This window comes from Chiloscyllium punctatum, chromosome 8 (genome assembly GCF_047496795.1).
Source record: "Chiloscyllium punctatum isolate Juve2018m chromosome 8, sChiPun1.3, whole genome shotgun sequence".
NCBI lineage: Eukaryota > Metazoa > Chordata > Chondrichthyes > Orectolobiformes > Hemiscylliidae > Chiloscyllium > Chiloscyllium punctatum.
This window is the reverse complement of record NC_092746.1, coordinates 3432972-3458730: the sequence shown is the minus strand read 5'-3', so window position 1 is coordinate 3458730 and position 25759 is coordinate 3432972. Positions and strand designations below refer to the sequence as shown.

Genomic DNA, 25759 nt, shown 5'->3' with positions numbered 1-25759 from the left:
TTTCAGTAAAATTACCTTGTTTTGTGTTTAACCTAATGAAACCTGTCTATGTAACATTTTCATAGCCTAAAAACATAAATAGTAACATGCTTACAGTCTTGGTAAAAGACATTCCACTCTGAATTCTAAAGCATAAGCCTTTCAAGTTGAATGGGAGAATTGGCAAGTCACTTGCTTCCTCTGCACTTGACAATGACATTTGGGAAAGTGATGTCAAGAGTTTGTGAACATGTACCGCAGAGAGAAATTAAGTATGCTGAGACTTGTAACAGTAGCTTTATTATGGGGAAATAACAGTTTGTAGACGTTGGCCAAAAGGACTGCGAATGTTCAGTGGGATGAGTAATATCCTAGATATGGAATGAGTAACATCCTGCAAAGACATATACATCCTTTACAAATTACACTTGCATCACGTGTTGTATTATATTGGAAAGTTGGTAACCTATCTAAATATGTCAGTGTTGCATCGTCATGATTATTTGAACTAAATTATTTAATTTTTAAATGTTGCCTATAATTTTTTCTCACAGTAACAGAAGTTTCTAATGCTGTACTGAAGAATATTAACAAAACTATTTGTTTTTTAATTTTATTTCATTGTGCAGTTTTCACTTAATGCATTTCTTTTGCATGTTTTAATACCTTTATTTTGTTGAATTCTTTAACCTTTGGCTTCATGTTTTTACCCAGTCCTGCTACTCTACTAGTGGATTCTATAGTTTGAGCATAGGGAGTTGCACAGACAAATTAGGATGGATTTAAATGAATCAAGGTGTCTTTGGATGTAATCTATTTGTGCTTAAAATTTCCTGATTTTCTTTTGCACTGTTTCAGTCAAATCCGTCCCCCTTTATACAGATGATATAGCCATTAATGAGTCTAAAACACTGTCAGTATACATTTGCTCATTTTACTGTGATCTTTTCCAACCTGTCTTTCCACCCTGGGGATATACTCTATATTTGTGTATTTCTCATTACTAAAGCCATCATTGATGACTGTACCTGCAAACTTAAGGCTTTGAGATTCACCTCCTGAATCTTTAAGCCCCTTTTGTATCCTTTAACACTCAGCTCCTCAACCCAGCTCTGGTCCTCTCTTCTAATTAGTTTCTAGTTTGTTTTGGCCTATGAAGTGCTTCAGAATGGTTTTTAGATTGTGCTGTGTGTGGGGGCAGGAACTGCTTTAATGTTTGAAGATACACAAAGGACATCAAACTGTGTAACCATCAACAAGCATTCCCACATAATTATGTGGGAATTAAGTGGGAATCTGCTATGTTAGAAAATTCCACAAAAACAGTTAATACTGGTTTATGATCTAGCTTGGATAAAATAATTGTCTGCATCAGGAATCAACTATTGTAAAGGTACTAGAAAACAGTTATAAATTTCAAGAATTTTGAGCAAATAAGATTTAACACTTACTGTTACGTTTAATTCTTTTTTTTCATCAGCATCACATTTGTGAGGAATAATTTACCAGAATGTATGTTTTGGTCAAAATCGGTTAAGAATGGTAGATTAGCAGTCACAAAGTTTAAACCCATGATTTGGGAAATGAGTCAAGGCTGTGGTCTGAGGTTTGAAAAAATGAGGAAACTCAGCAGATCTGGTCATAGCCATAGAGAGAAAGACTGAGTTGATGTTTTTGAATCCAGTGATCAACTGCCAGATGTGCTGAGTTTACCCAGTATAGTTTTGATTTCAGATTTTCAGCACCTGCAATTATTTGCTTTATTTTTGTTGCTGATACTGACTGTTCCTACATTGTTTGACTAGCCACTTGTGGCTGTTGCTTCGAGATTTTGCAGTAGTTTCCAAGTTTAGTGCTGATTTATAGCATTATAATCTAGAAAAGAGTTGAAAGCTATAATAGTGATATGTTTTTTCAATAATTAAATAGTGTCCTGCTTCTGAAGACGTGTGAAATCTGTAGCGCCATCTTGTGACAGTCTTTGTAGGTTATACAACTCAGGAATTGTTTCCCATATTAGTTTTAATTGTAGTGGAGTGATTAGCATGAACGTAAAGATTGCTGTTCAAATGACCATTGCGCATGCACCCAGTGATACCAGTTACTGGCAAAAGATTTCCCAAATCAAAGTTGATCAACAGACTTTGACCAAAACATACAAATCAAAGGTATAGCACTATTCCTCACAAATGTGATGCTGATTAAAAAAAGGAATTAAATGTAACAGGAAGTTTTAGAATCTTATTTGCTCAAAATTCTTGAAATCTGTAAATCTTCTAGTAGCTTTAAAATTAATCTGTACATAAATGACTGTCACTGTGTGCAATAATTTTTCACAGTGCATGCAAGGATTACTCTACTGAGGCCAAAGTTCCACGAGAGGGAACAAAGACTAGGAGAGATGGTAAAGGTTGAAGGAGCCTCAAGATCAGGATGTAGTGCTGGCCATTCAGCTGGGTGGCTGCTCATGGTGGACCACAGAGAGATAGCAGTTCTGGGCTGAGTTTAGACTTGGTAGGATGGGTGGACTTACAGTACCTCTGATTTCCCCTTGCTTCTTTGAATGCCCAAGATCATCCTTGAGCACTGCCATCTAGAGTTTCTGTTCCTGTGTGCTCCTTGAACCACCGACTGACTTTATATGTGGAAGTACACTACTGAATGAACTGTTTGTGGCTTAGAATCATTTAATGTGCCATAGTTCTAAATGTTTGTAAAATTCGAAGATTAGGTTCGGCACAAGATGCAAATGACAAACTTGTGTTCCATCTTTTTGTTTCAGTGCAGCACCAACTTTTAAACAGTGTTGTGTCCTATGATTGTATGTCAGCAAATTGTCCTGCTAAATATATGAACGTTGTTAAATTAGGAGCTTGTTTGTGCCCAAGATTTCTACTTTCATCAAGCTCATAGAGTCAAACCACACAGATACAGGCCCTTTTTGTCCCAACCAGTCTATGCTGGCCATAATTCCAAACTAAAATATTCACACTTGCCTGTGCTTGGCCGATATCCCAACAACATTTTTTTTCTTCATATACTTGTTCAAATATATTTTAAATGATGTAACTTTACCCACTCCCAACACTTCTTTTTGGATGTTCATTCCATACACAAGCTACTCTGCATAAGAAAATTTGCCCCCCTGTCTTTTTTTTAAATTTTTCTCCTTCTACCTTAAAAATTTGCCCCCAAATCTTGAAATCCTCCACCTTAAGGAAAAGGCATCTGCCATTCACCTAACCTATGCCCCTCATTATTTTATAAACTTCTATTAGGTGACCTCTCAACCTCCTCACTCCAGTGAAAAGAAAGTCGCAGCCTATCCAGTCTGTCTTTATAACTCAAATCCTCCATTCTTGGCAATATCCTGGTAAATCTCTTCTGAATCCTCTCCAGCTTAATAATATCTTTCCTATAACAGGGCGATTAGAACTGGGCACAGTACTCCAAAAGAGTCCGACCAGCATTTTGTGCAACCTCAACATAACTTCCTAACTCCTGTACTCCGAGGTCTCAGCAATGAAAGCAAGCACGCTGAATTTTTGTTTTAATGACCCTATCTATTTGTGATGTAAACTTTGAAGAATTATGTACCTGAGCCCCTAAATATCTCTGTTCTACAACACTACCCAAGGGTTAGTTGCATAACTTCTGTCCTTGTTTGTTTTCCCAAAATGCAACACTTCGCATTTATCCAAACCAAACTCCATCTGCCATTTTTCAACCCATTGACTCACTGATCAAGATATCATTGTAATCGTAGATAATCTTCTTTACTGTTCATTGTACCACCAATATTGGTATCATCTACGAACTTATTAAGCATGCCTCCTATATCATCATTGAAATCAGTGATATAAATGACAGACAAAAGTGGACCCAGCACAGATCCCTGTGGAACAGGCTGGTTATAAATCTCCAGTCCAAAAAACAATCCTCTACCATCACTCTGTATACTGCGTTAAGCCAATTTTATATCCAATTGGCAAGCTTATCCTGATTCCCATTTGATCTAACTTTACTAAATAGTTTACCATGTTGAATTTTGTCAAAGGCTTTACTAAGTCCAAGTAAACAATGTCTACCACTCTGCCCTCATCAATCTTCTTGGTTACTTCCTCAAAAAATTCAAATTAAGTTTGTGAGACAAAATCTCCCCCGTACAAAACCACACTGACCATTCCAAATTATTCCTTCCCTCTCCAATGCATACAAATCCTCTCTTTCAGAATCACTTCCAGCAACTCACCTGCCACTAAAGTCAGATTCAGGTCTATAGTTCTGTCTTCCTTAGTTCTGTTCTTAAGTAAAGGCTCATCATTAACCTTGCTGTCATCTGGCACTTCACCCATAGTTACAGATGATACAGATATTTCTGCAAGAGAAATAGCCTCCCTAACTTCCCACAACATCCTGGGATACAGTAGATCAGTTCCTGGAGATTTATCCATCTTTGACCTCCAGCAGTTCCTCTTGTGTAATGTGAGCTGTTTTCAAAACATCAATATTTATTTCCTTGCATTGTCCAGCCTCCATTTTTTCCTCACAGTAAAAATGGATGTGAAATATTCATTTAATATCTCTTCCACCTCCTGGGGTTCAACACAAAGATGACCTCTTTGATCGTTGTGGAGGACAATCACCTGATGAAGGGACGGTGCTCCGAAAACTAGCGTGCTTCCAATTAAACCTGTTGGACTATAACCTGGTGTTGTGTGATTTTTAACTTTGTACACCCCAGTCCAATACTGGCACCTCCAAATCATTTCTTCATCTATTGTTCTCTAATCCTCCCAGCCTTACTTTTCACTCTAACAGGAAGGTAATGACTCTGAACTCTTGTTATCACACTTTTGAAAGCCTCTCATTTATCTCAAGTCCCTTTATTTGTGAATAGTCCACAAATTTTGAAAGTTCTTGTCGAATGCCGTTAAAATTTGCCTTACTCTAATTTAAAGCTTAAGTTTTTATAGAAGGCTTGTCCTTTTCCATAACTATTTTAAAACAAATAGAATTATGATCACCAGACCATGATGACTATTGAACCTTTTACTATCTTCTGTTCTACTTTTTTCTGCCTCCTCTTAAGAAACATCTATGCAAAATGTTAATTGAGAATTTTAAAATATCTCTATCTCATATCACCTTCCTAATAGGACCAACTTGGTTTCCTGAAGAAGGGCTTATGCCCGAAACATTGATTCTCCTGCTCCTTGGATGCTGCCTGACCTGCTGCTCTTTTCCAGCAACACATTTTCAGCTCTGATCTCCAGCATCTGCGGTCCTCACTTTCTCCCCAACTTGGCTGCAAACCCTGGTTACTAATTATATGTTGGTAGAAGATTTTTGTCTTCTGTTTTACATTAATTGTCATTCTATTCGCATATTCTCTTTGCCAGTCTTACTCTCCTCTTCTCTTCCTCTCTCAAAACACTCTATTTGTGCTGATTCGGACTTGGAGAATTAAATGGATATGCACAAAGTACCGTCGTCATCATTTGAAGAGATCTGGGCTTCGATAGCCTTAGCTTTTGCCATTATTAGGATTTGTTCAAATAATGGTTTTCACATTTTCAAAAGCTTAAATTGTGTTGCAGTGAAACATTTCCATTCTTTGAGGTGACCAGTGTAGTTTTGAAAATTAGGCCAGGTTCATGGTGTTTTGGTGTCCTTTTAATCGGTTGATCTATCATCCATTCCTTTACAATATAGGTAGTGCTCCTATATTGTGATGGTCGTGTTCTTGTGCAACCCTGCATTATAGAAAAATCACACTTTAGAAACATGCTTAAAGTGTTGGGGATGTAACCGTTTTACAGCCAACACATTTTAAGAGATCGTGCTTTAGAAACAGTGTCCCTAATTAGTCAATTGCGTTACAGCAAATTTGTGTTAACGAAATGCACATTATAGCAGAATGACCTGTAGTAATAATACCACGCAGCTATAGCACCTAATATTCACTTGCTCATTTAGTGCAGACTGGAAATCAATATTCTGGTCAGTTTTGCTACATTTAACAAATTAGTTGAGTAATGTGATGTTTATTTTATTTACTAGCATTCACTCAAATTATTTAGATTAAAGAATGGATGTTGCTTGTTTGGGAACCAGACTTTGAATTCAAACCATCAATGGATTTAAACGTGTTTCTATTTTTGTGCTGACTTTTTTAAGTGAAGTGAATTTTAATCATTAAAATCTGAAGTTCCCACACATTAAAAGTGCATCAGTGTAACATAGAAGTTTGTGTTGTGGAGCTGGATGCTTTGTGGAATGTTAATGCAGAAATAAGAGAGAGCCTAAACTCCCTGATATCAGCATTGTTAACTAAAATACACTTGTTTCAAGATGAAATCACCACATTAAGTGGAATTATTGCTTTTCCAAAAATATGAGCCATTTGAGTCTTTCATGAGAAACTTTCAAGACACATCTAAAACAAAGGTCAAAAAGAATTCTGGATAACAGGGAAGTTAAATTTGTTGGGGAAAGGTTGGAAGGGACGGTTAAGTGGCTAGATGGGAAACACTTATAGATCAAACAACCCCACCACCATGTGGCTGAGCACTTCAAATTCCCCTCCCGCTCTGCCAAGGACATGCAATGCCTGGGCCTCTTCCATCGCCAAATCCAAGCCACCCGACACCTGGAGGAAGAAAGCTTCATCTTCCGCTTTGAGACCCTCCAGCCACGTGGCATTAACGTCGATTTTCACCAGTTTCCTCACCTCCCCAACTCTCACCTCATCCCAGATCGAACCCTCCAGCCCTGCACTGCCCTCTTGAACTGTCCTACCTGTCCATCTTCCTTCCTGTCTATCTACTCTACCCTCCCATCTGATCTACTACCATCACCTTCCACCTGTATCTACCTACCTATTACCTCCCCCAATCCCCAGCCCACCCACATCCTCCTATTTATCTCTCAGCCCCCTTCCTCCTCCCACGTTCCTGATGAAGGGCTTGTGTCCAAAACATCAACTCTCCTGCTCCTCCGATGCTGCCTGACCTGCTGTGCTTTTTGAGCACCACACTTTGACTCCCATTAACACACCCTTGACAAAGGCAAATGGAGTTGAGGCCACGATCACATCATCGCCATGATCTTATTAATGACAAGCAGGAGAATTCCGTGTCCTGCTCCAAGTTTGTGTTCGTATGTAGATGTTTCATGTGGTGTCATCCACCATTCTTCTTTTCAGTAAATACTGAAAACTAGAAATAACATGTCTAGGTTCAATGTAAAAAAACTGCATAATTACATAAAACTTAAACTGAAGTGACCTTTATCGTTTAATCTTCTAAATGAATTCTGGCACCTGTTTTAAAATAATATTATAAATCAATTCAAGTATTACAAATGTTTTGTCCTCAGTATTATACTTTTCAGTCGCAGTAAGCTATGTGAAAATCTTACTTTCTGTCATGCCTGTTAGAATTGCATTGCTTAAGTCAATTTGTACAATAGCAATGGAGAAACATCCCTTCAACTTTGTATGGAATCACATGGAATGTATAGCACAGAAACAGACCATTTGCCACACAGATTAAATAGTAGTTTTAGGCTTCCTTGGAGGTTCCTCATCTGACTCTTTAGTATAACTCTCTTTTCAGTCATGTAGATTTTTCTGGCTTCTTCTAAAATTAGTGCTTCTCAAACTGTTTCCCAATGTTGACCTAATTTTAACGCATCAAAATTAATGTGACGCTGAACCGCAACAAAAAACAGCAGCACTGAAGCAGCATAGTAATAATAACCAGTACATCATTATCAGATTTTGCATATTTGTATGTTCAAATGTAGTAGACTTTCATTTCTATGAAAACCTGTGATTTAAAGGAAAGTGTTGCTTTTTTTGGTACTCATCTGTCCATCGCTTTGCCCAGAAAATAGTGGATATTATTGACATTCACATTTTGGATTCAACATTATTGATCTATAATAGCATCAGACCCAGATTCCCTGAAGACCATCTTGGCATTATTGATTTTAATGTAAGATGAGCCAAATACATTTCTAATTTTGTTGTGAGGATTTCAGTCTTTCATTCCCAAACCCTGTTTATCCCCTACATGTGTGCTTATACGGTAATCAGTACGTTTGCCTTACCCTACCTCACATTAACAGGTCAATGGCGAACAGCAGGGAGGCATGGAAGTTGTGTGGCCCAAGCCTATGTACAGCTGTGCAAGATATATTTTTAAGTGATTGAGAGAAGGAAAACAACATCTGGAAATGAGCAGAATAGATCTGGGATCAGGCATCAACTGGTATTCAGGGTTATGGGGGTGGAAAGCTTTAGTATGTTCCCAAATTTGTGTCTCTGACCCATTGGGATCTCAATTCTAAACTTTGTAAACAGCTGCCTGAGATGCATCTGTACTATTTGCTGCAATTTTCATTATGTAAGCAAGTTTCACATTCTCAAACTTTAGGTTAAAGAAGTTTCAACCCAATTTCCTATTTGATTTCTTGATAACTGCCATATATTGATGTGTAATTTTTGACCTTCTTCCCAGATGGAATCTTTGCGACCACATTTTGAAAATATTTCTGTGGTTCGCTCAACCCCAGGCTGACAGTAAGCTTAAAGATATTGCTTTTGGTCTTTTAAGACAGGAGGCCTGGATTCAAGTTCCAACTGCTTCGGAGATTAGAAAATACCTAAAGTATTGTGGCTCCCCATGAAGAATACCACATAAAACTCTTAAATACCTCTGAAATATGTGATGTTAGTCAAGTGTCATTCTAGTTTTTAACATCAGATGCATTTGTTTTTTTCTTCCTTGAGAACAAGGACTCGCAATTTGAAAATTAGATCCTGTGGGACCAGCAATCGGAGACATTTGCAAAATACAGTTACCAAAATTAGATATTTGTTTTTCAGTATGCAAATGAAATTATAACTTTCTGTGGTCGACCTTATTGACTGCATTTTAACAGCAGTGTGTATCAGAGGTCAGAGTTTCCAAAAGTTGCAATTTGCCTTGTTATACCAAAAATAGAAATTAATTCTGAGTACTGAAAAATATGAAGTCCAAGAATTAAGAAAAATTTAGGACAATATACAGTGAAGTATTTTAGTATTAATTTCAATATTAAAATTTGAATAAATTGTACAACAATATCCAAAACTATATACCCAACAGTTATTGAATTTTTTTTCTGCAAAAGGAAATCTTAAAAATGGGGAAAAAAACCTACAAAGATAACTGTTAGGACATGTAAATACATTGAGAAAATTTTGCATACAGATTTGTATGTGTACTACTGAGAGAGGTATGTGCATGAATTGTGTACATCAACAGTTTTAATTTCTGAAGTGCACATAGTCAAAATGTAACTACTATACTTATAGATGCTGACAAGCTTGTTTTTGCATCATATTTGATTTCAGTTACAGTGGTCATTTTTTCTTCCCCCTCCATTTGATATATTTACAGTGAGATATCAATTGAAAGTGTGTAAATTAAATAGAAGCAATTCCTTTACTGCTATTTTTCTGCATAATCTTTTTAACAAGGAAGCGAGTGGAGGATTGGTTAGTGATTTGGTGCAGCAGTTAAAATTCCATCTGCAATTATGGGTTCAGTTCCTGGGAGAGTTTTAACAAGCAATCATTTTTGACAGGCTTGTCTCAGTACTTAAGGTCCAACAATGTTAACGTGACATCTGTCCTTTAATAGGAGTTCTATTTTTGTAATTCTCAAAGATGCTGGATTAGCAAGTTGTCATCACCTCATACTTCTCAAGTCTAGTATGTATGTACATTGTTAATGTGCCAAGCTGGATGCAGCTGTGAGGTTCAGTGTAATTCGAATAGATTTTAAATGACCCTATAAAAGAAAGTGCCCATCACCTGGCAGCTGTAACTTTACAACCCACTCTGTCACCTACATCAAGAAATTACTGTCTGAGATCTGAGCTGTTTCTTAAATCATTTTTTAGTAGCAATTTTTGCAATAATTTTTCTTTCAAATTGAATGGGCAATGACAAAAGTTCAAAGTAAACAAGTTATTTATTATCACAAATGTATGTTTTTAAAGTGTTATGCAATTTTCCTTTGAGCAATGATCATTATTAGTTTATTATTGACCAACATATATATTTTGCAAAAAAATGTTCTTAAAGCAAATATACTGTTGCGTTGCTCACAGACTAGAACAATATATTTAAATAGATTCTAATTTCCCATTTCAAAGAGGCAGAGGAATTGCCTTTTATTTGAGATTTTGGCAAAAATCTCTAATATTGCAAAGTATATTAACTGCTGCAACAAGGGAGCAATGAATTGAAAGGTTCCTTAAATGCATTTCATTTGATGGGTATTGCTGTGATTGTTGGTTTGAGGTTCATTTATTTTGGAATTAAAAGTTCAGTTAAAGACCGAGCTTCTCTTGCAGATCATGAGTGTCTATGATAGTAAAATCTGTTGCACGAAAGATCAGAAGAACTGATGTAGACCAGAACTAGTAAATATTCAGCTAGACGTATCAAAGTTGTACACTATTCTATTTCCAAAAATAGCTAATTATAATGTAATTATCAGGATGGACTGTTGAAGTGGAGAGACTGCTGAAGTGTAAGAAGTAACAAAAGTGAGTTATATGTTAGTAGTGGTTTTGAATTGGCTTTGTACAGAAATATTTGGTCTTTCTTGCATTATGTAGTTGAGTAAAAATTTCCTTGTGTAATTGTAAGTAACTTGCAGAGCAGCAGTGCAAGGTTACGATGAGAAAAAGAAGACCTTTTCAAGTGGGCTCTGTATAGAGTGCCAAAAGATTGGACAATGATAAGAACTGCATCTTTGCATCCCATCTCTGCAAAATAACAAATTAAGCACAAAGTTATTCTCAGATTTTCAGGTTATTGATCCATTTGGTTTTTGCATCATGCCACAAAATCATTCTATAGTTTAAACAGTGGGCAGGTGTATCTGCTGTCTGATCTATCCATTCTGTTTATATGTGATAGTACATGAAAGCAGGGTTAACTCAATTCTCCTTTTTTTTACCATTCTACCTTTGTTTGAGCAACCACATAATGGCCTCTTGTTGATTCAGCTAATTATTCTGAGATAAAGAATTTCATTGTAGTAAACCTGTGCACTAAATACCATTCATTGGTCAAATAAATCCTGTAATGTATTCAGTCATAACCTTCAATAAAATATCTTATAAGTTAAGCAGCAATAAAATAACCAAACCCCAGACCAGAAATACATAACTTGTTTTTGTTTACTTTGAATGCGAAAGTAGCATCAGCTTTTATTTTATTTTTGAGATTAGATTAGATTCCCTACAATATGGAAACAGGCCATTTGGCCCAACAAGTTCACACCGACCCTCCAAAGAGTAACCGCCCCAGACCCATTTCCCTCTGACGACTGCATCTAGCACTATGGGCAATTTAGCATGGCCAGTTCACCGAACCTGCACATCTTTGGATGATGGGAAGAAATCGGAGCACCCGGAGGAAACCCATGTAGACACTGGGAGAATGTGCAAACTCCACACACAGTCGCCCGAGGTGGGAATCGAACCTTGGCCCCGGTGCTGTGAGGCTGCAGTGCTAACCACTGAGCCACCGTGCCGCCTCTGTCTTAAATTTCACTTTCTTTTATTTTCTTCTTTGAATTGTTTAGTGGCCTTTTGAGATGGAAATTTGTAGTCTTTTTGAAGCGTTCTTAGCCACGTGATAATAACCATTCAATAACCAAAGAAGTTAAAACTCACTGAGAAAAATGCTTGCAAATTTTGCTGTATATTTCTATTTCATTAGTAAGCATGTTAAAAGGATAAAGTAGCTTACGTGTTGTGAATAACTTACAAGTCCAATCTGGCACTCTTTATAATAATTACCTGCGTTTGGATTTCCAATAAGGCACACAGGCTATACTTCGCACTTTGGAAAATGTTGTTGATCCTACAAGGGGATGAGGAGACTCTTGTGGCACAGTGAGATGACCAGTTTCAAGTTCCACCTGCTCCAATGGTGTGCAGTAATACCTGTGAACAAAGTTAAAAATCACACAGGTATAGTCCAACAGGTTTAATTGGAAGCACTAGCTTTCGGGGCGCTGCTCCTTCATCAGGTGGTTGTGGAGTACACAATTGTAAGACAGAATTTAGAGCAAAAGTTTACAGTGTAATGTTACTGAAATTAAACATTGAAAAATACCTTGATTGTTTGTTAAGTCTCTCATCTGTTAGAATTACCATGTTAGTTTCACTTCTTTCATATGTAAATCACAAAACGTTTGTTTAAAAAGTTGTATTCTCAAGTGAACTTTAACAATTGGTGCCAGCCCAGATAATGTATTGGGTATTAGCACCTCTGTGTGCTGCTGTCTCTGCCATAATGTTTAGACTGATTTGATTCTAATCTAAAAAGTGAATTAACAGAATCTTACATGGATTCATGCAGTTTTTGAGCAAAGTACAATGTAACTTCGCAAGTACAAATTCACCCCACAAATGTATATGTCTGCACGTGGGTGTTAGGGGGGTTGCGAGTGTCTGTGAGAGAGAATGTAAAGGGGTGTGTGTGTGTGTGTGGCGCAATGGTGGTCACCTGTAGTGTGACATGAACTCAAGGTCCCGGTTGAGGCCATCCCTAATGGGTACTGAACTTAGCTATCAGCCTCTGCTTGGCTACTTTTTGCTGCTGCCTGTCCTGAAGTCCACCTTGGAGGATGGTCGTCCGGGGTCGAATGTTCCGGACTGCTGAAGTGTTCCCCAACTAGGAGGGAATACTCCTGTCTGTTGATTGTTGTGCAGTGCTCATTCATCCGTTGTCGTAGCCTTTGCTCGGTTTCCCCAATGTACCATGCCTTTGGACATCCTTACCTGCAGCTTATGAGATGGACAACAGTGGCTGAGTTGCATGAGTTCCTGCCACGTACATGGTGGAGGATGAAGGAGCGGCGCTCCGAAAGCTAGTGCTTCCAGTTAAACCTGTTGGACTATAACCTGGTGTTGTGTGATCTTTAACATTGTGCACCCCAGTCCAACACTGGCACCTCCAAATCATACCCTTAACAGGATTAGAAAATATACAGAAGGGGATGAGAAGATCCCCTAATTATGTTTGTGACATGAACATGCAGATATTTGTAATTCTAAATAGGACGTTGGAGAATTAATTTCAGCACTTGAAGAAGGAAAGCAACCTATTGTTCCTGTTTAACCATTTTCTCAACTCCGAATGCAGTTTATGGTTCAGATCCCAAATATGAATTTTGCTTTTCATTGCTATGAAAAGGGTATAAATTAGCATGGTCAGGTATGAAATTCTGCTTTTCAGAACAAAAATATGCAATATAAATATTCTATTAACAATGCTGAAATAGCTGATTTGGTTGAAAGAGATTTTAAGTATCTTTATATCAGTTGCAAAGACAGCTTACCACCACTAATTAGCCAGAAGTACCTTTGCAATGAAGTGTTGCTTGAAATGTCTGGTGCTTAATTCTGCACTACTTGTTGCTGATCATTGACATCCTGGTATCCATTGAAGATTTGGGGCTTGTACAGAGTAGAGTAATGAGGATGCTCATTCATATTAAAGGGAGTTAAGAGGAAGAAAAAGCAGAAGTTTAGGATTTTCATCCAATGACAGGTAGTGTTTGAGAAGGTGTATTAACATTAAGCAACTCCCAGCGAGAATTAAAAACCTTATCCCTGGAAGATTGGGTTATAATCAATTTTTTTTAAACAAAAATTGTTCTTTTACACTTTGAGAATGAATTTCATGAAATATTGAAACAGGGCATTGAGGTGAACCAGTCCATGCTCTTATTTATCCTTTATTTGAACATCCTTGCACTCATCCTCATCTTTCTTTATCCACACAATCCTCCGAACCATTCTCCCACATGGTTTTTCTGGCCTCGCATAAAATGAGAGTATGTTATTGACCCCAACTACTCCTTATACCAATAGTGAATCTAGATGTTACAGCATTGGGTAGACTGGTGGAGACACAGATCCTATTGGTCTTATCTCAGAATAGCTTATCTGTGATAGGACTGCATCTCATTCCATAGCGCACATTTTGGAAATTTGGAATAAACAGCATATAATATTCATTTTTAGATTAGATTAGATTAGATTACTTACAGTGTGGAAACAGGCCCTTCGGCCCAACAAGTCCACACCGCCCCGCCGAAGCGCAACCCACCCATACCCCTACATCTACTCCTTACCTAACACTACGGGCAATTTAGCATGGCCAATCCACCTGACCTGCACATCTTTGGACTGTGGGAGGAAACCGGAGCACCCGGAGGAAACCCACGCGGACACGGGGAGAACGTGCAAACTCCACACAGTCAGTCGCCTGAGGTGGGAATTGAACCCAGGTCTCTGGTGCTGTGAGGCAACAGTGCTAACCACTGTGCCACCGTGCCGCCCACATTTTGCCTTAATATGAACATTTCTTGATAATTACTGCTGCTTGTTATGTTTGATCTCTTTTTACATTGAATTTATCGTGAAGTTTTTTTGATATGTCTGATTTTGGACATATGTCACTAAGGTATTCTTTGGAATCAGTACTTAAGTTGGCAAAAGTACCTGAAGTTAAAATATATGACAGAGATATTGAGGATGGTTCATGTATTTTCTCCTGTTTAGGTTGGTTGGAGCACTGCTCGTGATTACTACACATTTCTGTGGTCTCAAGTACCAGAAAATTATGCAGAAGGAATTTCATTTAATCGTGTCATTGTTTTCCAAGGTAAGCAAACTTGAACGCATTTGGAAGAATTCACTGCTTTTTAAACATTTGCTTGTCTTGCATGCATTTTTACTGTGGCTGGAAAATACTGGAAATGCAGAACTCCGGTAGCAGCTATGGAGATGAATCTCCGTCATATAGGTTACCAGTGCAATCTTGGATATTTCTGTCATTAATGCTTGGTTTTTGTGTAAATTACTATTTCTGTCAATGCATATTAATGATTAGTTAAATTATTTTGTGAACATCTGCAATGATTTTCTTTTGATTTGAACCTTAATAAAATTAACAGCTAAGATGAAGATTTTATGAAATTGTGAATTGGAGCATAAGTTGAGAAATATTTATATTTTAAAAAATGTATCTTGTAACAGGTTATTATCTTCCAAATGATGATGGTGAATTTTATCAGTTTTGCTATGTCACCAACAAGGGAGAAATCCGAGGAGCAAGTACACCTTTTCAGTTCCGTGTGCCATCTCCCACAGATGACTTGCTGACCATGGAAGATGACACAAACTCTGACATGCTAGTGGTAACAACAAAAACAAGTTTTCTTGAGGTAGGATTCCTTGAATGTTAGTTTAATTCAAATATTCAAAATAGGTGCAATAGTAACCTAGTGTACAGGATGCATCTAGATCTTGTTGTCCAACAGAGATTTTATTATATACAAATAATTTGTAACAATTATAATTTTTAAAAGTATTCATAGTGCACTTATGGTCCAAGCTCAAATCTTTTGACTTTTTTAGTATTGGAATTATTCTTTCCAATCAAGTGAAACAAATTAAAAAGACTTCACCAATTCTGTAATCCTATTTTTCTAATATAATTGTACATTTTGAACTCAGTTGTATTAACTCTGTCTTGATTGTTTACATAGTAAACCCATAAACATTTGTAGCTTCCAAAATGGCCGCTTGATTTCAATTCAGTGCTTCATAATTTTACACCAGTTATAAAGCGTATCTACTCGTTAGCCAGGGGCTGCTCGTTTGTTAAATTGTGCCTTCAGTGGCCTGTTTGATAAGGTAAAATCTGGTATTCTGTAGAAATCCTTTGGCTCAATGTTAACTGTATTTCTCTCCTGATAGACACTGTCCAAAGTGTTGAGTTACTTCAGCAGTTGTTTTTACTGTACTGTCTAATGATCTTTGGAAGGCAGTTAAATTGTTAGAGTCAAAAAGTGTGGTGCTCTAAAAGCACAACAGGTCAGGCAGCATTTGAGGAGTAGAAGAGTTGAGGTTTCGTGCCCGAAACATAAACTCTGCTGCTCCTCGGATGCTGCCTGATCTGCTGTTCTTTTCCAGTGCCACACTTTTTGACTCTGATCTCCAGCATCTGCAGTCCTTACTTTCTCCCAGTTAGATTGTTATAGTTGACGCCAACATTTCTGCATTTAGGATTCCTTCTTCAGAACATCTATCCTTGCTGAAATGCATATGAATGGGTGACAAAAGGCATAAAAAACGAGCTGGAGTTGAACAACAACCTGAGAGCTGATCTCGGCTCCACCTTTCTCGTACTATTCCCATGTCACTTAGTATCAACCATGGTCTTCAATATGTTCTGCAAACGAATGTTCACAGCTTTGAGGTAGATCTGATTAATCTGAAACATTCCTGTGTCTGAAGCATGCAGGAAGAATGGTCTTTATGAAAGGTGAAGCATTAGCTCTGTTTGTCTCTCCTTGACGAATAACACATTTGCTGAGTGCCTTCTTCCTGGGGTAATGGTTGGTGAGGAAATTTCATCCACATGCACTCAACCTTTCGGCCCATCGGTAGGGTTACATTCAAACTCCTGATATTATTACTGTAAAGTGAGCCCTCAGTGACTCAGCTTTATTTTCCCAATTGCTTTTAGTGAGTTCAACAGTGGCAGCTTTAGCTGTCATGTAGTACAATGGTTTTTGCCCAGAGTGCCACAACAAGGTGAGATTTTTGCTGTGAGAATAGCTGTCTGATTGGTGAACAGTATTGCCATTCATTGGATGGGGAAATAACACAGTATGCAGTGTCTGATTGGTGAACAGCACTCATGCGCTGTGCAGGACTATCACCTTTGGCTTTTGCCCCCATATTGGGCTTAGCCAGTCAGATTATGCACCACTACCAAAGTAGAACCAAGAATATGGTGAGTGTAGGAGCTGCAGAGCACAGCACTAGCCTTTTGTCAGTATTGAGTCAGGTTGAGGGGGTTTGACACACCATCTCACATGAGTTCTGCAAGATAAAGGGTAGCTGTTGCCCCCCCCGACTGGACGTCCTTTTGGTGACTGGGCCTCATGGCACCCTTTACAGGATGGATGCATGTTGTGAGACATGGCTGAATGGAGTGAGGAAGCTGCAGGTGGGACTCATTGATCTCTCCATTCCTACTGTGGCACTGTTAGTGTGATGTTTACAAGCAATCAATTCAGCTGAAAAAAAGTGTGCAGTATGGAATTGTTTGTCTCATTGAAGTGTGCTTTGATTCTGAAAAGGTTGGGAACCGGTGATGTATGCAGGAGATAAAAATCTTTTCTTAAGTCAGTTGACCATGTGGCATCAATTTAGGCAGCATTTATTGCCTGTTCCTAATTTCACTTGAAACTGCAGTCCATGTGACGAAGGTATGTTCTCAGTGCTGTTAAGGAGGAACTTCCAGGACTATGACCCAGCAACAGTGAATTAATTTCAAGCCAGGATGGTATGTGGCTTCGAGGGACGCGTTCAAGTTGCGGTCCCATAGGACTCCTACTACTGCCAGTCTTGGTACTAGTTGTCAGTTTGGAAGGTGTTGTCTAAGCAGCCTTGGTGAGTAATTACAGTACAGCTTGTTAATGGTGCACACTGCTGCCATTGTGTGTGGATGGTGGAGGAAATGCATGTTGAAGGTGTTAGATAGGGTGGTGATCAAATGAAATGCTTTGTCTTGGGTATGTTCAAACTTCTAGAATATTGTTGCAGCTGCACTCATGCAGTTCAGATGGACAGTGAGCATACTATCCTGTGTCTTACATGTGGTGGACAATTTTTGAGGAGTCATTAAGTGAATTACTCACAGGAGATTTCCCAGCTATTTGACCTGCACTTGCACTTACAGTATTTATATGACTTGTTCAGTTTCAGTTCAATGGTTAGATTAGATTACTTACAGTGTGGAAGCAGGCTGTTTGGCCCAACAAGTCCACACCGACCCTCCGAAGAGCAACCCATTCCCATACATTTACCCCTTCACCTAACACTATGGGCAATTTAGCATGGCCAATTCACCTAACCTGCACATTTTTGGACTGTGGGAGGAAACCGGAGCACCCGGAGGAAACCCACGCAGACACGGGGAGAATGTGCAAACTCCACACATACAGTTGGCTGAGGCGGGAATTGAACCCGGGTCTGTGGCGCTGTGAGGCAGCAGTACTAACCACTGAGCCACCATGCCACAGTCGGGTTATCCCCATGGGATAGATGGTGGGGGATTCAGAAATGGTAATGGTATTGAATGTCCAGGAGCTGATTGTTGAGTTTTTTTTTCTTGATGGCGATGGTTTTGCCTGTCATTTATATGATGTGACTGTTAGTTTCGACTTGTTATCCCAAGCCTGCATGTTGTCCAGATCTTGCTGCATTTGAACAGAGATTGCTTGAGTATCTGGTGACTTGCAAATGTGTTGAACTTTGCACAGTCATCAGCGAACATCCCTACCTCTGACCCAATGAAGTTAGATGGATGGAATTTCAGGGAAGCAACTGAAAATGCTTATGCCCAAGACACTACCCTGTGGAACTCCTCAGATCCAGGACATCATAACAGATTATTTGACTTGCAACAAGCACAGCCATCTTCCTTGGTGCTGGATGTAGTCAAATGCAACCTTTGTGTCAAGGGTTGTGTTAGTTGCATTTCCCCTCTTTTAGACCAAGGGTGTATGAGGTCAAGAGCTCAGTGGGCCTGGTTATTGAGTGTTACTGTGCAGGGTTTTGCTGAGTAACTGCCAGTTAGCATTGTTGACAACTCGATCCATCACAAGCTAGATTGGCTATAACTAATAGGGCAGTAATTGGCCAGTTTGGATTACTGTTGCTTTTTGTATATGGAGCATAGATGGGCAATTGCCCACATTGCTGGATGGATGCCAGTATTGTTATTGCTGTCCTGGAACAGCTTGTTGAAGGGCATGACGTCCTGTTATATTGCCAGAATGAACCCATATCTGGACCCTGAGCTATTATAGCATCTCGTTCCTTCAGTCATTTCTTGATGTCAGGTAGATTGAATTGGCTGCAGGCTGGCACCTATGGTACTTTGCAGTCTCAGTAAGATGCTGAAATTGATCATCAACCCAGTGCTTGTTGCTGAAGATTCTTGCAAATGCTGCATTTTTGTGGCGTTGAGGCTGAGTATATCTTCTTTCAATTATTTGTTTAGTTGTCCGCACCATTCAAGACTGGATTTCACAGGCCTGCAGATCTTGGATCTGATCACTTGTTTGTGGGGTTACTTGACTCTGTCAATCACATGCTGCTTCTGCTGTTCAGTATATTAGTAAACCTATGATGTGGCTTTGGCTGGTGCAGCTCCTGCACTCTCATGAAACTAGGTTTGGCCCCTAATTTGATGGTATGGTGGAGTAGGAGATTGATTGATTGTAACTGAGTATAATTCTGCTGCTATGATTTGGCGCATCATAACTCAGGAGTGTCTGGCTTTTACTTGTACCGGACCTGCTCAGAATCCATCCCATCAGCACATTGTTTGTGTCAAACAAGACAGAAGAGTGTTTCCTCAGTGAGAAAATAAGACTCGGTTTCCACAAGAATTGTGTGGTGGTGTAAAATAAAATATTAGGTTTGGATCTACCTGTGGAAACAAGATTAGGAAAGATAAATTCAAGTCAACACCTGCCACAGATCCAGTCCTGAAACCATATCCTTTAGACCTCAGCAAGCTTGGTCAACATGGCTGCTGCTGAGTCATTCTTGAAGATAGACATTAAAGTCTGTCACTCAGACTACGTTCTGTATCCTTGCATCTTCCAAGTGCTGTTCGGTGTGGAGAATTACTGATTTATCAACTGGATAGAAGTGCTAGGATTCATGGGAACCGGAACTAATGTTGAGGAATCTCAAAACAACTCATTCCCAAATATATAGGTGCACCTACCTCTCAGTAGTTTATCCGACCAGTCAGACAGGACATACTAGGGATCATGATGATGTGTGGGAAATAGTCTATAAGGCACATCATTCCGTGAAAGAGTCGGTGTCTGGTTTTTGCTTGATTAGTTTGCAGGACAGCTGTCTTGGTTGTAGTGAGGAAGAATTTATTATGTCGATAGTGTGTAGTGTGCCATTGTTTTTGGTGAATGATCTTGGTCAATGCCAGGTGGTCTGTCTGTTTTTGTTTGTTTTATCAGACTTTGTAACAGGTGCAGTGGAGTTGTTTGCTCAGCCATTTCAGAGGGCCTTAAGGAGTCAACTACATTGCTTCAGGCCAGACCATATAAGGATGATAAATTTACTGAATGAGATGGAGTTTTAAGACCATTAATTATGGTTCAATGGTCATCATTAGATGAGCTATTAATTTCAAATTTATTAACTGAATATGAATTGCACAATCTTTTATTGTAAACCCAGAGCATCAACCTGGGTCTCTGGATTGCTCTTCTAGTAAACGTACCTATCACTTTGCCTCTACTTTTGATGGCTGTCAGGTCATCCCTGGTATTGAGCTACAAATTTGCTGCATTTGAGTGTCTTGACAAGGCTAACTGCATAGATTGCTGCACAATTATTATTCTGGAACAAAGATCAGTGAGAAGCCAGCATTTGTGTAGTAGTGGCCAAAAAGGGAGTAACACCATCAGAATAGGTCTGTATTCTCTGGAGTTTTGCAAACTGAGAATTGATGGGATAACCTGAAAAAAATCTTAACTGGGTAGAAACTGAAAAGTTGTTTTTCCTGGTTTACAACATGGGAATCATCATCAAGTGGTTGATCATTCAGAACAGATGAAGAATTTCTTCACTCAGAGTTGTAAATCTTCAGAATTATCAACCTCTGTGGGTTGTGGATGTTGGATCATTGAAAATATTTAAGGCTTAGATTGGTGGAGTTTTGATGTCTTGATGAATTAAGATGTGAGAAGTGTGCAGGTAAGTGGGATTGAAGTTAAGATCAGCCGGCTCAATACTCCTACTCTTCTGTCTTCTGCTCTTATGTGATGAAAATTGCCGTAATATTTACATAAATTGCATCGCAACACTATTTTGTTAAAATAGCATTTTGCGACCTTTTTGTGATGTCTAACCATTTGCTACCTATATTTTAAACGCAGAAACATGGAAAATAGGAGCAGGAAGAGGCCATTCAGCCCTTCGAGTCTGCTTTGCCATTCATCACCGTCATAGCTGATCATCTAATTCAGTAGCCCTAATCCTGCTTTCTCCCCATTTTATCCCATTTGTCCCAAGTGCTATATCTAACCACCTCTTGAATTCATTCAATGTTTTGGTATCAACGACTTCCTGTGGTAATGAATTCCACAGGCTCGCCACTCTTTTTGGGTGAAGAAATGTCTCCCTATCTTTGTCCTAAATGGTCTACCCCGAATCCCCAGACTGTGATGCCTGGTTCTGGACACACCAATTATTGGGAACATCCTCCTTTCATCGATCCTATCTAGGTCTGTTAGAATTTTATGAATCTCTGAGATTCTACTTCATTCACCTGAACTCCAGCATAAATAATCCCAACCTAGTCAATTTCTCCTCATATGTTAGTCCTGCAATCAGTCTGGTGAACCTTGGCTGCATTCCCTCAAAAGCAAGAGCGTCCCTCCTCAAAAAAGGAAACCAAAACTGCACACAATATTCTAGGTGTGGCCTCACCAGGGCCCTGTATAACTGCAACAGCATATCCCTGCTCCTGTACTCAACCTCTTGCAATGAAGGCCAACATATGTTTCGCCTTCTTTACCGCCTGCTGCACCTGCATGCTTACCTTCAGCGACTGGTGCACAAGGACACCCAGATTCTGCTGCACACTCCCCTCTCCCAATTTACTGCCTTTCAGGTAGTAATCTGCCAACTTATTCATTTTGGATAAATGAGAGGATTTTATTTGCAAACTATAATGCATCTGCCATTGACTTGCCCACTCATCTAACCTATCCGGATAGAGTCATAGAGATGTACAGCATGGAAACAGACCCTTCGGTCCAACCTGTCCTTGCCAACCAGATATCCCAACCCAATCTAGTCCCACCTGCCAGCACCCGGCCCATTTCCCTCCAAACCCTTCCTATTCATATACCCATCCAAATGCCGTTTAAATATTGCAATTGTACCAGCCTCCACCACTTCCTCTGGCAGCTCATTCCATATGCGTATCACCCTCTGTGAGAAAGAATTGCCCCTTAGGTCTCCTTTATATCTTTCCCCTCACAACCTAAACCTGTGCTCTCTCGTCTGGATTCCCTGACTCCAGGGAAAAGACTTTGACTATTTATCCTATCCATGCCCCTTATAATTTTGTAACCCTCTATAAGGTCACCCCTCAGCTTCCGACGCTCCAGGGAAAACAGCTCCAGCCTGTTCAGCAGCTCCCTATAGCTGAAATCCTCCAACCCTGGCAATATCCTTATAAATCGTTTTTGAACCCTTTCAAGTTTCACAACATCTTTCCAATAGGAAGGAGACCAGAATTGCACGCAATATTCCAACAGTGGCCTAACCAATGTCCTGTACAGCTGCAACATGATCTCCCAACTCCTGTACTCAATACTCTGACCAATAAAGGAAAGTTTCCCAAATGCCTTCTTCACTATCTATCTACCTGTGACTCCACTTTCAAGGAACTATGAACATGCACTCCAAGGTCTCTTTGTTCAGCAACACTCCCGAGGACTTACCATTAAGTGTATACCATCTGCTAAGATTTGCTTTCCCAAAATGCAGCACCTTGCATTTATCGGAATTAAACTCCATCTGCCACTTCTCAGCCCATTGGCCCATCTGGTCCAGTTCCTGTTGTAATCTGATGTAACCCTCTTTGCTGTCCACTACACCTCCAATTTTGGTGTCATCTGCAAACTTAAAACTGTACCTCTTATGCTCCCATTCAAATCATTTATGTAAATGACAAAAAGTAGAGGACCCAGCATCGATCATTGTGGCACTCCACTGGTCACAGGCCTCTAGTCTGAAAAACATCCCTCTGTCTTCTACCTTTAAGCCAGTTCTGTATCCGAATGGCTAGTTCTCCCTGTATTCCATGAGATCTAACCTTGCTAATTAGTCTCCCGTGGGGCACCTTGTCGAACACCTTACTGAAGTCCATATAGGTCACCTCTACCACTCTGCCCTCCTCAATCTTCTTTGTTACTTCTTCAAAAAACTCAATCATGTTTGTGAGACATGATTTCCGAAAGCCATGTTGACTATCCCTAATCAGTCCTTGCCTTTCCAAATACATGCACATCCTGTCCCTCAGGATTCCCTCCAACAACTTGCCCACCACTGAGGTCAGGCTCACTGGTCTATAGTTCCCTGGCTTGTCTTTACTGCCCTTCTTCAACAGTGGCACCACGTTTGCCAACCTTCAGTCTTCCGGCACCTCACCTGTGACTATCGATGATACAAATATCTCAGCAAGAGGCCCAGCAATCACTTCTCGAGCTTCCCACAGAGTTCTCGAGTACACCTGATCAGGTCCCGGGGATTTATCCACCTTTACCCGTTTCAAGACATCCAGCACTTCCTCCTCTGTAATCTGGACATTTTGCAAGATGCCACCATCTATTTCCCTACAGTCTATATCTTCCATATCCTTTTCCACAGTAAATACTGATGCAAAATATTCATTTAATATCTCTCCCATTTTCTGTGGCTCCACACAAAGGCTGCCTTTCTAATCTTTGAGGGGCCCTATTCTCTCCCTAGTTACTCTTTTGTCCTTAATATATTTGTAAAAACCCTTTGGATTCTCCTTAATTCTACTTGCCAAAACTATCTCGTGTCCCCTTTTTGCCCTCCTGATTTCCCTCTCAAGTATACTCGACTTCCTTTATACTCTTCTAAGGATTCACGTGACTTATCCTGTCTATAACTGACATATGTTTCCTTCTTTTTCTTAACCAAACCCTCAGTTTCTTTAGTCATCCAGCATTCCCTATACCTACCAACCTTCCCTTTCACCCTGACAGGAATATACTTTCTCTGGATTCTTATTATCTCATTTCTGAAGGCATTATCATTTTCCAGCCATCCCTTTACCTGCGAACATCTGCCTCCAATCAGCTTTCGAAAGTTCTTGCCTAATGCTGTCAAAATTGGCCTTTCTCCAATTTAGAACTTCAACTTTTAGATCTGGTCTATCCTTATCCATCACGATTTTAAAATGAATAGAATTATGATCGCTGGCCCTGAAGTGCTCCCCCACTGACACCTCAGTCACCTGCCCTGCCTTATTTCCCAAGAGTAGGTCAAGATTTGCACCTTCTCTAGTAAGTACATCCACATACTGAACCAGAAAATTTTCTTGTATGCACTTAAGAAATTCCTCTCCATCGAAACCTTTAACACTATGGCAGTCTCAGTCGATGTTTGGAAAGCTAAACTCCCCTATCATAACTACCCTATTATTCTTACAGATAACTGAGATCTCCTTACAAGTTTGTTTCTCAATTTCCCTCTGACTATTAGGAGGTCTATAATACAATCCCAATAAGGTGATCATCCCTTTCTTATATCTCAGTTCCACCCAAATAACTTCCCTGAATTTATTTCCGGGAATATCCTCCCTCAGCACAGCTGTAGTGCTATCCTTTATCAAAAATGCAACTTCCCCTCCTCTCTTGCCTCCCTTTCTATCCTTCCTGTAGCATTTGTATCCTGGAATTCCTATAGCTCAAATCCTCCAACCCTGGCAACATCCTTATAAATCTTTTCTGAATCCTTTCAAGTTTCACAACATCTTTCCGATAGGAAGGAGACCAGAATTGCACGCAATATTCCAAAAGTGGCTTAAGCAATGTCCTGTACAGCTGAAACATGACCTCCCAACTCCTGTACTCTGACCAATAAAGGAAAGCATACCAAATGCCGCCTTCACTATCCTATCTACCTGTGACTCCACTTTCAAGGAGCTATGAACTTGCACTCCAAGGTCTCTTTGTTCAGCAACACTCCCTAGGACCTTACCATTTAGTGTATAAGTCCTGCTAAGATTTGCTTTCCCAAAATACAGCACCTCCCATTTATCGGAATTAAACTCCATCTGCCACTTCTCAGCCCATTGGCCCATCTGGTCCAGGTCCTGCTGTAACCTGAGGTAACCCTCTTCGCTGCCCACTACACGTCCAATTTTGATGTCATGTGCAAACTTACTAACTGTACCTCTTATGCTCGCATCCAAATCATTTATGTAAATGACAAAAAGTAGAGGCCCCAGCACCGATCCTTGTGGCATTCCACTGGTCACAGGCCTCCAGTCTGAAAAACAACCCTCCACCACCACCCTCTATCTTGTAACTTTGAGCCTGTCTGTATCCAAATGGCTAGTTCTCCCTGTATTCCATACTGAAAGATCTCTGCATCCTCCTCACAATTCACCCTCCCACCAACTTGGTATCACCTGCAAATTTTGAGATGTTACACTTTGTCATTCCAATCATTAATATATAATGTGAATAGCCGGGGTCCCAGTACCTATCCCTGAGGCACCCTGCCAATTTGAAAAGGACCCATTTATTCCTATTCTTTTTATATCCATCTGAATACGCTTTCCATGTGCTTAAATCTCATCATGTGGCACTTTGTCAAACTGTGTCAAACTTTTCTGAAAATCCAAATGTACCACTCTACTAGTTATATCATCATATAATTCCAACAGTTTTGTCAAGCATAAACAAGGCTGTAAAATGCTATTTTACCAAAGTAGTGCTGAGATGCAAACTATATAAATATTACTGGCAATTTTCATAACATAAGAGTAGAACAAAGAAGAGTAGGAGTATTGAGCCGGCTCATTCATTTAACATGC

The 25759-nt window shown here is 39.5% G+C and overlaps 1 protein-coding gene across 1 annotated transcript in view; it reads left to right on the top strand.

Annotated features, from left to right (window-relative positions):
- Positions 1–25759, top strand: part of tax1bp1b (Tax1 (human T-cell leukemia virus type I) binding protein 1b) — a 101840-nt gene that overhangs the window by 18785 nt on the left and 57296 nt on the right. The window contains exons 3-4 of the mRNA XM_072575048.1: positions 14623–14725; positions 15100–15287. Of these exons, the coding sequence (XP_072431149.1) occupies positions 14623–14725; positions 15100–15287 (291 nt within the window). The remainder of the gene's footprint in view (positions 1–14622; positions 14726–15099; positions 15288–25759) is intronic.